The sequence below is a fragment of the Ictidomys tridecemlineatus genome, chromosome 4, assembly GCF_052094955.1.
Source record: "Ictidomys tridecemlineatus isolate mIctTri1 chromosome 4, mIctTri1.hap1, whole genome shotgun sequence".
NCBI lineage: Eukaryota > Metazoa > Chordata > Mammalia > Rodentia > Sciuridae > Ictidomys > Ictidomys tridecemlineatus.
Genome location: NC_135480.1, coordinates 80,045,876 through 80,061,981, shown reverse-complemented (window position 1 = coordinate 80,061,981; position 16,106 = coordinate 80,045,876). Strand labels below are relative to the sequence as shown.

Genomic DNA, 16,106 nt, shown 5'->3' with positions numbered 1-16,106 from the left:
ATAAGATAAAATTCAGGAGATGAAATTTTGTGCTATTCATCACTATACATGAAGTGCCCAGAAGTAATTAAACAAAGGATGATTTTCTAAAATCTAAAAACAAAAGAAATCTGACTCCAATGACTTCAGAATTGAGCATTTCACTCAATAACCTAAAGAACTCCAAAGTACCTATACATATGAATACAACAGCTTTCCTACCAGGTATATGACGCAGATCTCTAATGAAAAATATATGAAAACATCATTTCATCTTGCCAACATTTCCATTAGAAATTATTTGTATTTAAATTACACCAGATTTTCCTGTTGATAAATGATTCACATTTTTTTTTCTGTGAAATATTGTAATAGTCAGCTCAGAAGGTGCTTTTACCGTCTATTTCACTAGGAGATATTACTTCAGCTTCTTTTCCTTGAAGGGTCTCAGTTTCACCTGCATTATCTTGTTCCATTGAAAGGTCTAGTTCTTCATCTTGGATCTGATCAGTCACATCAGGCAAAGGCTCTGGTTCAAGGTGCAAAATCAGGTTTCCTTTCACCTCTTCAAAGAAAAATAGACACATGCTTCCATTCCAACATGATTAAAAAGAATTTGAACATAAAATTTTACCTTATTTATTTAGGTATGAGGGATTGAACCCAGGGGTACTTAATCACATTCCCAGCCCTTTTTATATTGTATTTTGAGACAGGGTCTCACTAAGCTGTTTAGAGCCTCCCTAAGTTGCTGAGGCTGGCTTTGAACTCTTGATCCTCCTGCCTCAGACTCTTTGAGTTGCTGGGATTATAGCATGAACTACTGCACCTGGATGATCATAAAATGTTAAAGGCCATCATAGTTTTTAAATCTAAAATATGAAGTCCTCTTTCAAACTGAGAACATTTCCAAACAAAAACTGCTTTATCATCACAAATATTATTTTTGCACCAAAACATTTAAAAGCACTGCTGAAAATATCTTACTCCTGTCTGCATTGTACATATCTTCAAAGGCAAATTCCAGCTCTCTCTGCCAGTCTTCTTTCATTTCATTGCGCTTGTATGGAAGTTCAACTAGTTGTGGTGGCATCTGTGCTACAGTCTGTCTCCTACGTGCCAGGTCCTCTTGTTGTAGCTGTTTGAGTTCTTTCATTAATTTCTCTTGATTCTTTAAGAATGAGGATTAAAACAGCTGAGTCAAACTTTAGACAGTTACATTAACAGTGAGAGGAAAGTGAGGAAACTGGGAGAAAGAGGGCCTGGGATCTATCCTCTCCCCTACTATTCAACAAATATTTGCTGAATGTCAGTTACTATGAAAAATGCTAGGGAAAAAAAAAAAAAAACTCAACCTTTGCTTAGTAGTGAGACAACAAACAACTAGCATTATGTTAATATTATGAGAAGGTGGTACTGGTTAGGTCATAAAGTTTCTGCCAGTTAGAGTTCTCCCTTCTGGGGGAAGTCATGAAGTTATTTGTATTTAATTTGTCACAACTCTTGCAATGTACTATGGTCCAATTCTCAATATACCTGTCTTAAGGAAGCACTAAGATCCGTACTGTGGAATGTGGCTTCTTACTCCACATGCTTACCATTTCTCATGATTAAAGGAGTCTGCATGTATCTATGGGGTGTGGCTAATATTAAAGTTTAAGTACAGCATTTTAATGAGGTTATCTAACTGAATACCGGTGGTATCAGGTAAAGAGGAGAGAGAATGAAGACAGAACTCTCAGTCCTTGGGATGAGAACTTAGATAAAAGTGGGTAAAGGAGAAGTACAAGTAAGAGGACACAACTGCAGCACACAGGTGTGGAGATGAAGGCAGGGAGTATTCAGAAATAGTGAACAGCTCACTATAGCTAAGACATGGAGAGCAAGGGCGAGTAAAGGCAAAAAGATTAAACTGAGAGGCAGACAGAGGCCAAATACTAGTTCCCACAGACTCCAGCAGGAAGTAAGGCCCCAGAACACAACAGAGTTTGCAGCAAAAAGGGTCAGACAGGGAAAAGGAAATCTCTTATTAGCAGTGACATTACACAGCTTTAACCACTCCTATGAAAGAAACATGTTTACAATAGGTGGAGAAGGTCTGCAGCTTAGGTGGTTGTCCAGTGATGATATATACATATTCCTTATTCTTTTGAAAGTTTTAAATATTATGTCATTTGGAGATGACTTTTTTTTTTTTTGCTAAATCTGAAAAGTAATCAAATTATTAACAAATTCTCTTCATTTATGATTCAAATCACCTCACTAATTTAAAACTTTTTGATTAAGTGTAATATTCTGGCTCCTTGAAATCTTTACATTATTCTTCTTATATTAATTTATAATGACAATTACCATGATCACTAACATTTACTGTGAGCTTAAGAAATTCCATGCACATTTCTAAGGGCTTTACTAAACTCATTTAATCCTCATTACAGAGATGATGACACAGAGCTCAGAGAGGTTAAGTAACTTGCCTGAGATCAAACAGTCAAGGAGTAAAGAAGAGAGGTAAATTCAGGCAAACTTATTGTGGGGACCACTTTCCTAACCACTAAACACTATTGCTCTTATTAAAGAATGTGTTTAATTTATGATTGCTTCTCGTGCTTTTTTCTATAGATTTAAGCCTTAGAAGTATAATAATAATAATTTAGACATTAAGTTATTTTTGTCATAATACACTTTCAGTTGGCAAAAGTCTAAAATTTAAGGGAAAAGATCATAATTTAGTCCAAACCATACAAATAAAACTTTCATAAGGTAAGTGTTTAATTTCTACATAAGTGCTTAAAAATTCATCCCCAAGGTGGGTGTTTAAAATATCCAAACTCATTAGTCAAATTCAAGAAATAAAATGAGGCTTTTAACAGGACAATTTTTATACTATTTCAGAAATAAGCACTAACTGAACAATAAGTATGACAGAAGAGAAGCTAAAATGATACTATTTCGCAGGTCTACAACAGTCACTTTTTCAAAACTTCTTCAGAACAAGGATCATGACTTTACCTTTTAATCAATACTACGCAACATCAGTAAGTGCTTAGCTCAATAAATATTTAATGAATTGAATCCTCAATAAAGCACAAATGCAATTCAAATTATTAAATTAGGAAAATGATTAATTTCTTCTCAGGCTATTTCTGGACTGAACTTAAAAGTAATTTATAAGTAAAATATTTACAGCAATACGTTGAAAGTGAAAATAGCCTACTCCAACCTGATATCAAAGTAGGATGGCAAAGGAGGTTAGGAAACAAATCACATGAATCAGAACTATATTTAACACCTTCACACCCCTTACTTTAAGCTCATTCACTAATCAGTTCTGCAATGCTATTATAAGCCTATCAGTAGTAGTAGTACCATTAGTAGTAGCAGTAGTAGTAGTAATTATTACAGGTACAATTTAATTCTTACTTGGGCCAAATGGATCTTTTTCATGGCTTGGAAACCCCGTACATGTGCCTTTTCAAACTGCTCCATTCTCTCTTGTGCTGCCTGCTTTTGCAGTTCTTCCAATCGTTTAGCTTCTTCTTCAGCGGCCAAGTGAGCATCTGGCTAGCAGTCAATCAGCAACATTTTAGATTGACTTTAGATAATTTTTTATAAAAGTGTGAAACAAAATAATTTAACAGCAAAAAATTTATAATCATGTTTTTTACTTACATAAAATTACACTGTTAAGAAGAGCTATTTTTAAATGCCCACAAGAATCAATAGCATGTATTTAGTGTTTATTTATCCAAGCACATTTTTTCCATCATATTTATTTATTTTTTGGTAGTGCTGGGGATTGAACCCAGGGCCTTGTGCATGCAATGCAAGCACTTTACCAACTGAGCTATATCCCCAACCCATCATTTTTAAGTTTAAAAATTACATTAAAATGACAATGTTGAAAGGTCTCACAAATATGATAAAGAAACCAAATGACAAACATCCAAAGTCATGTAAGTAATATAAAGAAAAGGATTTGTCTGGTTTTTTTTCTTTTTTAGCAAACATCTGCTACTTAGCTTGGTCTAGGAAAAACTAAAATACTAACTTTAATATAAATTCTGGCTTCCTAGATCTTATGTATAGCAATTATTATGCCACTGTATAGCCAATCACCATCTCATTAACATAACAATAGTAATATAACCTGGATTTACTTGTATTATCTGAAAACCATGATCAATATATGTAACCATTTTAAATGTACCAGGTCAAAGGAGGAATTGAACCCAGGGCACTGAACTATATCCCCAGTCCTTTTCTAATTTTTTATATGGAGACAGGGTCTTGCTAAGTTGCTCAGGCTGCCCTGAAACTTGTGATCCTCCTGCCTCAGTCTCCCGTGTTTCTGGAATTACAGGTGTGAACCAACATGCCTTCTAGCTCAGGGCTAACATCTTTATATATTTTATATGTTGAAATTCTATCAATAAATCAAAACAATAACAAACTTTATATGTATAGCTAAAAACTCTCATATAGTGGGAAAACATTAAAAAAACTGATGACTAGTAAGAAAGAATATACTGGACAAACAAGTTTAATAAAAATATTTTTCACCTTTGAGTAAATATTTATGCAAACCTAAATAATATGAGGCAGAACAAAAACGAATAAAAAGTTTAATCTCCATAGAATTATTTAGTGTAATAACATGCAAAACATTGAACAAAAATAACCTTTGAAAACATATTATTCCTTTGAGATCAGGAAATTTTCAAGAAAAAAACTGCTTAGGAATTCTTCAGACTCTTGAGAATGAATTAAAAGCAGAATGTCAATTTTGGTAAACCAAAATTTTAAGAACGGAAAACCTTACAAATAGCATATAACATGAACAATAAATATTCTTGATCTAAAGAGAAAATAATTAGGGAGGCTAGTTATAGCATTCCTTGGTATATATCCTAAAGAATTAAAGTCAGCATACTCTAGCAACACAGGCACAGACATGTTTATAGCAACAGAATTCACAATAGCCAAATTATGGGAACCAGCCTAGGTGTCTGTCAATGAATGAATGGATTCAGAAAATGCGGCATACAGAATGGAGTTTTATTCACCATAAATGAAACTATGTAATCTACAGGAAAATGGTGGAACTTGAGAGCTTTATATCAAGCAAGCAAATAAGCCAAACTCAGAAGGTCATGGGTCATGTTTTCTCTCATATGTAGAAGTTAGAGAAAAAAGGAAAAAAAGAAATGGGTGGGGGGGACTCAAGAAAATAGAGACTAGCAGAGTTGAAGGGGACCAGGGGGAGAGAGGAGAGGGAAAGGGGAGATCCTGGGAAATGAAATTAACCAAATTATGTTATGTACATGTTTAAATATGTCACAATGAATCCCACTATTACATATAATTATAATGCAACAATAATTTTTTTTTTTAATTAAGGAGGTTGTGGGTCTAGGTTAGTGGTAGAATTCTTGCCTACCATGCACAAGGCCCTAGGTTCAAACCCCAGCACCGAAAAAAAAATAAAATTTATGATCCCCAAACAATTTTTGTTCTTAGTCACCAAATTTCAAAACAAGGCTTTACAAGAATACTTTAGGAAGACAGACCCCTATAGAAAATTTAAACAAAAATCTGAATGAAATTATTGTTAGATTTCATTTTTAGTGGCTGCAGGTGAAAAATGTGAAATTTGCTAAACTATGAAAACCACTCAAAAAGATTTTTCTGAAAAATTTTTTCATGAGTTATAATCTGTAGTGCAAAAAAAAAAAAGTAAAGCAGTTTAATAAATACATTTTTCATCTTGTCCATCAGTTATTTGGATAGAAGTCTTTTTAAGTATGATAGCATGGCAAACTATCATACTTAAATCTGATAAATTAAATACGATATTGTAATAAAAATCAGAAAACAAAATAATGGATGAGGCTGGAAAAGTACTTTTGGACTCATATTTTGAAAAAGTGTACACAATTTTCATCGACAAAGAGAGAAATATAAAGGCCAACATATTATATTTTGTTAATTGGTGTGTACTGAAAATGAATAAGTAAACCTAACAGAGAATTACTGACTTGAAGTAGGAGCATGGCAGGCTAATGTCATTATTCTTTTACAGCAAAAGACAAATTTAATGATACAAAGGTTTGGAACTGCTGTTTCAGAATATCAAAAAAATTCCACAATATCAACTCTTATAAGTTAAAAAGGCATACTGAACAAACAAAAGCAGTTTATTTATTAAAAAAAAAACTCTAAAAGAAAAATACTCAAACATCTATGACAATAATACACAAATTTTTTATTATACTTGCTGTTAAGATCAGAACATTCTATTCCAGAGCAGATGCTAAATTATTATACATGTGAGGTACAGATGAAAATTCAGAGATGATTTTATCTTGAAAGCAAAGCTCATTGCTTGTTGTTACTTTTTAAATCCAAGATTTAAGAACAGATTTTTACCTAAGTGAGGGAGTAAAGCAGCAATAAAATATCAGAATAAAAACTGTAAAATCATCAATCTATTCTGAAAATATTCAGACAGCATCTTCTTTAATCAGTACAAAATGCTCTGGCTGGGGTACTACAGTTATGAAACTCTTTTAACTTCTTTCTGGTCCAATCTTTAAAAAGTCCAGAAATTGAAGAGGAAAGAGGTCTAGCTAATATCAAAAAGGCAAGCTTAATGACTTAATAAAACATTATCACCTATGTTGATGAAGACAGGAGAAAAATCTTTCTTCATCAATCTCAGTTAAAATGAAACATCTATTTAAAACTGCAAAAATGCAGTATAGAAACAAAGAGGGCAAGTTAGCAACAGACTAGTTATTACTCCTGTATTACAATGACATTGAAAACATAATTATATTTTGTATAATTTTTAAATAAATCTCATATTTAGTCTCAATTCTCAGGGGTTCATTCTATGATGATGATATTCATGCTAGGTATTAACTGAGTATGGTTAACACTTGCTATTAAGCAGTCAACCAAAATGTACATTTGTTGCATTTTAAACTCCACACAAATACTCTACTGATAGCTTATTTTCCTAGTGACTAAAAGTATTTAGCAGAAATATTAAAATCCACTGTTACAAAGAATTAATAATTATAATAATAACAATATATCATTTATCACTCTTAAGATTGGCAACTATTTTTAAACCATAGTATTCTATGCAGGCAATGGTATGGTAAGACAACCATTTTCATATTACCGATATTTTTTAAAAAGACAATTTACTATCAAAAGTTCTTCATGATTATGTAACAAGAACATGGCAAGTGAGCTTCAGAGGACATACAGGGTCTGACCATTTCCCTTTTGGAAACTGTATAACCACAAAATAATGTGGAGAGGCAAGATGGTAGAGATGAGCTAAGCAGCAGTTCCAGATTTCCTCACAGCACAAATGGGAGGCACAGAAGGAAAAGCAAAATTAAGAGAATTTTACCATAGGTATGTATATACCTGAACTTGAGGAACAGCAGTGATCAACTTCAATAACTTTTATTCTTATAAGGTTGAATATATTGAGGCCTTGGCCAGAAGCAACTATAGCAAATAGGCTCAGAGGCATTGTTTAAAGCTGGGCTGATATTGGGATCAGCAGAAATCACACAGTGAATTAAAATGCCATTTTCTGGATATTTACCCAATACAGGGATCTTAAGAAGTTCAAAAAGTAGTCCTTCACTTAAAAAAAGGAGTCATAACCATACTGATAATGTGTAGACATACAAACAATATGAAAATAAAAGGGAACAAAACACCCCAAACAACCCAAATGCCTCAACAACAGACTTTATTGACACCACAATGGAAGAAATGTCAGAAGGAATTTAGAAAAGTTCATAGTTAAACTGTACTATGAGGTAAAAGATGATTTGGGAGTGAAATCAAGAAAAATACAAGAAGTAAAAGATCACTTCACTAAGGAAATAGAGATTCTGAAAACAACCAATCAGAAATCCTTAAGATGAAGGAATCAAACCCAGAGAATGCAGACAATTCAAACAGATCAATTTCAAGTAATGAAACTGAAGAAGCATCAAAAGACTACCAACAAAGGAAAACCCAGGACTAGATGGATTCTCAGATGAATTCAACTAGACCTTTAAAGAAGAACTAATAGCAATCCTCCTCAAATTATTCCATGAAATAGAAAAGGAGGGAATTCTTCCAAACTCATTCTATAAAGCCAATATCACCCTGATGCCAAAATAGACAAAGCCACACCAAAGAAAGAAAGCTTTACATCAATACTCTTGATGAACACAGATGCAAACATTCTTAATACTGGCAAATTGCATACAAAAACACATAAAAAGATAGAGCACCATGATCAAGTGGGGTTCATCCAAGGGGTGCAAGATTGGCTCAACATACAAAAATCAATAACTGTATTCCACCACATAAAAAAACACAAAAATCACATTATTGTCTCAACAGATACAGAAAATGCATTTGACAAAATACAGCATCCATTCATGTATAAAACACTAGAAAAACTAGAAACAGAAGAAACAAAAGTTGTAAAGGATATATAAGACAAACTCAGGGCCAACATTATTCTGAATGGAGAAAAATTGAAAGCATTCCTTCTAAAAACAGGAACAAGACAGAGATGTTCACTTTTACCACCTCTATTCAACACAGTCCTTGAAACTCTAGTCACAGCAATTAGGCAAGAAAAGAAAATTAAAGGGATATGAATAGGAAAAGAAAAGCTTAAACAATCTCCAAGGACATGATCCTATTATTCAGAAGATCCAAAACGCTCCAAAAGAAAACTTCTAGAACTCATAAGTGAATTCAGCAAAGTAGCAGGATACAAAAAAAAAATCAACACGTAAATCAATCACTTTCCTATACTCTAATGGTGAATCTACTAAGAAAGAAATTAGAAAAACCATCTTAAACACAATAACCTCAAAAAAGAAAAACAACTTGGGAATCAATCTAACAAAAGAGGTAAAGGACCTCTACAATAAAAACTATAGAACCTAAGAAAGAAAATGAAGAAGACTATAGAAGATGGATAGAACTCCCATGTTCTTAGATAGATAGAATTAATATTATCAAAATGGCCATAGTATGGTAATGGTTTGGATATAAGATGTCTCCCAAAAGTTCCTGTGTGAGACATGCAAGAAGGTTTAGAGGAGAAATGATTGGGTTATGACAGCCTTAACCCCAGCACTAATTAAATTCCATGATGGGATTAACCAGGTGAGAACTTAAGATAGATAAGGTGTGCCTAGAGGAGATGGTCACTGGGGGTGAGACTTTGGGGTATATATTTTTTATGTGCCAAGTGGTCTCCCTCTGCTTTCTGATCACCATGTGAGCCACTTCCCTCCATCTCACACTCTTTTGTCATGATGCCTTACTTCAGGTCCCAAGGAATGAACCCAGCTGTTTATGGACTGAGACCTCTGAAACCTTAAGCCCTAAAATTCACTTTTTCTCCTCTAAAATTGTTCTTCAGGTCCTTTAGTCACAGCAGTGAAAAAGCTGACTAAAACGACTACCAAATCAAAATTCCAGTGATGTTCTTCATAGAAATAGAAAAAGCAGTCATGAAATTCATTTGGAAACATAAGAAGCCCAGAATAGCCAAAGCAATCCTCAGCAAAGAAAAAGAAGTAAGAGGCATCAAAATATCAGACTGTAAATTATAAAACAGAGCTATAGTAATAAAAAGAGCATGTTATTGGCACCAGAACAGGCATATAAGACACAGAGACAAACCCACATAAATATAGTTATCTCATACTTGATTAAGGTGCCATAAACATTCATAGGAGAAGAAAAAGCCTTTTTAGCAAATGGTGCTGGGAAAACTGGAAATACATAATGAAATTTACCCTGCATAAAACTCAACTCAAGGTAGATGAAAGACCTAGGAATTAGACTAGATATACTGCACCTGCTAAAAGAAAACATAGGACCAACACTCCAATATATCAGCTCAGGAACTGACCTCCTTAACAAGACTCCTAAAGTGCAAGAAGTAAAATAAAAACTCAGTAAATGAGACAGCATCAAATTAAAAATCTTCTTCATAGCAAACAAGAGCACGAAGAAACAGCCTACAGAATAAGAGGAAATCTTTGCCACTTTCTTCTCAGAGAGGTTTTAATATCCAGGATATACAAAGAAACAGAGTTCTCAAAAGAAGAAATACCAGGCCAGGTGCAATGGCGCATACCTATAATCCCAGCAGCTCAGATGGCTGAGGCAGGAGGATCACAAGTTCAAAGCCAGCCTCAGCAATTCAGCAAGACCGTCTCTAAACAAAATATAAAAAAATGCTGGGAGACTTTCAGTGATACACAAAATTATAAGAGGTTATGAGGGGCAAGAGGGAGGGGGAAAAAAAAGGGGAGAGAATTGAACAACAGCAGAGGAGGTAGAGAGGGAAGATGGGAGGGGAGCGGAGGGGAGGGGGGATAGCAGGGGATAGGAAAGGTAGCAGAATACAACAGTCACTAATATGCCATTATGTAAAAATGTGAGTGTGTAACAGAAGTGAGTCTGCATTATGTATTTGGGGAGTTCAAAACCCAATTGAGTCAAATGTATGAAAGACGATATATCATGAGCTCTGTAATGTTTTGAACAATCAATAAAAATAAATGGAAAAAAAAAATGCTGGGGATGTGACTCAGTGGTTAAGTGCCCCTGATACCAAAAAAAAAAGAAGAAATACAGTCAACAAATCTATGAAAAAATGTTCAATATCTCTAGCTATTAGAGAAACTCAAATTAAAACAATACTGAGATTTCATTTCACTCTAGCCAGAATGACAATTATCAAGAATACAAATAATAAACACAGGCAAGGATGTGGGGAAAAGGGCACACTCATACATTATTGGTGGGACCACAAATGGTTGCAACCACTATGGAAAGCAGTATGGATATACCTCAAAAAACTAGGAATAGAACTACCATTTGACCTGGTTATACCACTCCTCAGTATATCTGAAGGAGTTAAAGTCAACATACTACAGGGATGCAGCCACATCAGTGTTTATAGCAGCACAATTCACAATAGGTAAACTATGAAGTCAACCTAGGTGCCCTTAAATAGATGAATTAAAAAAAAAAAAAGGTGGAGGTGGGGTTGTGGCTCAGGGATAGAGCTCTAGCCTAGCATTCAAGAGGCACTGGGTTCAATCCTCAGCACCACATAAAAATAAAGAAATATGGTACACATACACGATGGAAATTATGACATTTGCCAATAAATAGATGGATCTGGAGACTATTATGCTAAGTGAAATAAGTCAACCCCCAAACAACAAAAGTCAAATGTTTTTTGTTTGTTTTTTTAGTTTTATTTCCAACTCAATCAGAATTTATTCAGCAGGAGTTTCATTTTTTAGGATTTTTTTTTTTTTTTTTTGTACTGGGGATTGAACCTAGGGCTTTGCGCAAGCTCGACAAGTGCTCTGTCACTGAGCTACATCCACAGCCACAGCTCCAGAGTTGTTTCACTTTTTTTTTTTAATATTTATTTTTTAGATGTAGATGGACACAACACAATGCCTTTATTTTTATGTGGTGCTGAGGATCGAACCCAGGTCCCGCCCGGCTAGGCGAGAGCTCTACCACTGAGCCACAATCCCAGCCCCCAATTTTTTTTTTTCTGATATGTGGAAGCTAATCTACAATAAGACAGGTGAGGGTTTAGGATAAAAGTCCAGTGAAGTAGAAAAGGGAAATAAAGAGAAGGGAGGGGGAAAAAGAAAGACAGCAGAATGAATCTGACATAACTTTCCTGGGCATATATGAACATACCACAGGGAATTTCACCAATGTGTCCAAACACAAGAAATTGATTTAAAAAAAAATAATAACTATGGGTAAATAGCAGAAAGATCAGTAGAGGGAAGGGAGCAGGGGATGGGGGAGAGAAGAGGAAGGAGAAGTACCGAGGACTGAATTAGAATAAGATACATTCCATGCTTGTATAATTATGTTGAAATGGATTCTTCTGTCATGTACAGCAAAAAAGAATCAATAAAATAAAATAAAAATAAAAGGCAATTTAATTACCTATATCAACTGTTATACAGTTTGGAAATAATTACTCTTCTAGGGATCTATTTGCAATATAAAATCAGATGTGGATATAAATAGTATAAGATAATTATGTTTACATCATTTATAGAAGCAAGTAAACCAAAATAACATAGGAATGATTTTTAAAATTCTATAATAAACTATTAAATCATGTTTTTAGCCAGATGTGATGCACCCATGACTAGTGAAGCTGAGGCAGGATTCCAAGTTTGAGACCAGTCTCAACAACTTAGTAAGATCCATTTCAAAATAAACAGTAATAGGACTAGGGATATAGATTAGTGATAAAATACCCAATTCCCAGAACTGCAAAAACAATAATTTTAAAAGTGTGTGTAAACCAGCTACAACGGCACACGCCTCTAATCCCAGCTGTTTGGGAGGCTAAGGCAGGAGAATCGCAAATTCAATGACAGCCTCAGCAATTTAGCGAGGCCCTGAGCAACTTACCAAGACCCTGTTTCAAAATTAAAAATAAAAAGGACTAGGGATATGGCTCAGTGGTAAAGTGACCTTGGTTCAAATCCCATGGGGGGACATATGTATATGTTTATAAAGACAAATTAATGAATTAAATATATTAACCATACTACCCTTTGGTCATGGAATCATTGGTACTTTCCCTAATTAACACTCGCGTGCATAGTTCCAAATTTTTTCAGAGAGCATAAATTTATTACTTTATATAAGAAAGTTTTAAAAATCCACCATTTTAAAAGATAACCATTTAAATAGCTATCTACTTTCTTTTATTCATATAAGAACACTGCATATCTGACATGAAAATCCAAAGCATACTTACATGATTTTGATCATTATTGTCCTAGTATGATTAGTAGAATTATTCAAATTTTTGAAATCTGGCAAAACCAGACACAGAACCAAAGTAGAAATGAATTTAGTGAACACAAATAATAAAGTGAGAGTATGAAAAAACAATAAGTCAATCACCTGTTTTGTGACCATCTCTCTATTCACAAGAGTAGAAATATGATGGTAGGTAGAACTACTGGTTTTCATTGAAGAAATTCTTTTTACTTCAATGTTCTGAAACACACAAACATAAAAAGAGAGCTTAGGTTAAAAGCATTAATTTTCACTTAACGCTGGATCCAATGTAAAAACAAACACAAAAACAACTTGCATTTTAATCAGTGCTATAATTTGGGTTTGAATATGGTTTGTCTTCTCTAAAATTTACATTGCAATTTAATCCCCATTATGATATTAAGAGGTGGAATCACCAGGAAGTGATCTCTAAGGAATGCTCTCTTCTAAGGAATGGATAAACCCTTTCAAATCATCAATGAATTTTTTTCAAAATGAATCTGCTATAAAAGTCAGTTTGGTTTCTTGCATACTACCTATCTGGTGCAATATGAGGCCCCAAACATTAACTTGGTATTCTTTTTTTTGCAGGGGAGTGGGGGTGGGGGGGAGGTACTGGGGATTGAACTCAGGGATACTCAACCACTAAGCCACATCCCCAGCCCTATTTTGTATTTTATTAGAGAGAGGGTTTCACTGAGTTGCTTAACGCCTTGCTATTGCTGAGGCTAGCTTTGAACTCACAATCCTCCTGCCTCGGCCTCCTGAGCCGCTGGGATTACAGGCATGTAGCACTGCACTTGGCTTTCAATTTGTGATTCTGCCAGCAAGAAAACCATCAACAGATGCAGTCCTTTCACCATGCACCAGAACCATAGTGCCAAATAAACCTTTCTTTATAATACCCAGTCTGTGGTATTATCTTATTAGCAATAGAAAATGAACTAGTACAATCAGTAAACCTCATTTGACATTAGCTAAAACTCACAATGAAATAAATCACTATTTCCAAAGTTAAATTATTATGAATTTTAACAAAAGTACCAGATCCACTAGTACTTCAAAACATTTTCCAAGTGTCTTTAATATAATCAATATCTTTTACTTCAGTTTAGAAGTTCACTTCAACTTCTAAGTAATTTAGAGACATATTCCATTTTAAAACATCTGAGTAAAAGTGTTTACAAGACTGGTCAAATCAAATTACAAGAACTTAATTCATAGGAACACACACTATTATATCCCATTCCATATCTAATTACAAAAATTCCACTATAGTTTAATGATACATATTAATTTTTGGTCCCGAACCATTAGCTCACATTTAAATATACTTATTCCACAACAAAACAACTCTCAAAAAGATAAATACACTACTTCTTTCACTCCTTTTCTCATATTTCTGCCTTTCTCACCAAAGCAGATTCAATCTATAATTTATTATGAACTGATATCTAATTAAACTAACTAAAGTAACCAGGAATTTCCTAAGTACCTACTATATGTGAAAGAGGTAGGCACAGAAAATGATGTTGAAATGTAAAATAAAATAATGCCTCCTGCCTTGAAGGAGTTCAAAGTAACAGTCCTAATCATTAGAAGTTCTAATCATTTTGTATATAACATAACAAAACGAATGTTCACAAAGAAATAACATTTCTGTTGAGTCTCTTCTTTCTACACAATATACTAGCTATGAAACCACAGCAATGTACTATAACTTCTCTGTCCCTTGGTTTTTTCAAGAAAATTAGGTAGCAAAATACAGAATTAAAATACAAAAAATCATAACTTTCCTAAACACCAATAATGAATTTGCTAAAAAAGACATCAGGAACAATTCCATTTATAGTCTCACAAAAAAAAAGAAACAAAATAGAAAACTAGGGACCAATCTTACCAAGATCATGAAAGATTTCTACAATGAAAATTGTAGAGCACTGAATGAAGAAATTAAAGAAGACCTCCTTGGTTCATGAATAGGCAGAATTAATATTGTTAAAATGGCTATACTACCAAAAAGCAATCTATAGATTCAATAAATTCTCTATCAATATGCTAATAACTTTCTTCACAGAACTAGAAAAAATAGACTAACATTTGTATATTTTCTCTCATATATGGAAGCTAGAAAGAAAACAGGGGAAAAGCCCGGTGGGGAGGGATCTCATGAAAATAGAAGGGAACTGAGGAAGGGACCACAAGGAAGGAGGAAGGGAGAGAAAAGGGAGGTACTGGGGAACAAAACTAACCAAACTATACCGTTATATTGTGTGCACATGTGAATATGTAACAACGAATCCTATTATATATAATGCACCAACTGTGACAATTGTTGTAGGAATCAAATAATGTATGAAAAAATACTTTTAAAACTATAAAGTGGTAGCACTGACATAAAAAATTCAACACAAGCTCAGAAGGGAAAAAGTATAAGACTGAGAATTAATCAAAGATTTGCTTTTTAACTTGAGATGGGCTAAAAGAGTAATGAAAAAAGGGCACCCACTAAAGGAAGAAGTCCCATGACTACAGATAAAAGGAACTGACTTTCTCCCACACTGGTACACTTTCTCTGAAAGCCATGCAAAAAAGAAAAGTAATATGCTTTTTTTTGGGGGGGGGGAGGTGGGTACCAGGGATTGAACTCAAGGGCACTCAGCTACTAAGCCACATCTCCAGCCTTATTTTTATTTTATGTAGGGACAGGGTCTCACTGAGTTGCTTAGCACCTCGCTGTTGCTTAGCCTGGCTTTGAACTTGCAATCCTCCTGTCTCAGCCTCCCAAGCTGCTGGGATTATAGGTATGTACCACAGTACCTGAAGTAATATGCTTTAAAAATATATATGGTATAAGATATCAGAGATATGAGCCCTTATAACATCTCAGGGGTCTCAATACAAACTATTCTTTAGCAATTATATAAAGATTATGGTTGTTTACATTTCAGAATTTAGAGTCTATAATAGTTTAACAGAAAAAAGTGAAAACAGAGAAGGTATATTCATGGAAAGCTAAATATCACAATAGAAAGATCATAAGCTTTACAGAATTAGACAGACCTTGACATAAACTCCGATTCTTTCCCTTAACTATTAAATTACTTTGCTCAGATTATTCAGTCCTTGATCTTCAATGTTCCTCACTTGTGAAACAGAGATAACTTCTACCCTGAGGAGGTACTATAGTGATTAAATGAGATACAAATAAGAAATCCAACTCAACTAAAATC

At 34.1% G+C, this 16,106-nt stretch overlaps 1 protein-coding gene across 10 annotated transcripts in view; it reads right to left on the bottom strand.

Moving 5' to 3' along the window:
• Cep295 (centrosomal protein 295) overlaps positions 1–16,106 on the bottom strand; it is a 54,308-nt gene that overhangs the window by 27,029 nt on the left and 11,173 nt on the right. For 8 of the 10 annotated variants that reach the window (XM_078046869.1, XM_078046870.1, XM_078046871.1 and 5 more), the window contains 4 exons: positions 12,997–13,092; positions 3,403–3,543; positions 967–1,150; positions 377–544 (listed from right to left, as the gene is read on the bottom strand). In XM_078046869.1, coding sequence (XP_077902995.1) covers positions 377–544; positions 967–1,150; positions 3,403–3,543; positions 12,997–13,092 — 589 coding nt within the window. Of the gene's footprint in view, positions 1–376; positions 545–966; positions 1,151–3,402; positions 3,544–12,996; positions 13,093–16,106 lie in introns of those variants that run through there. The other 2 variants (XM_078046873.1, XM_078046874.1) reach the window with 2 other exon arrangements.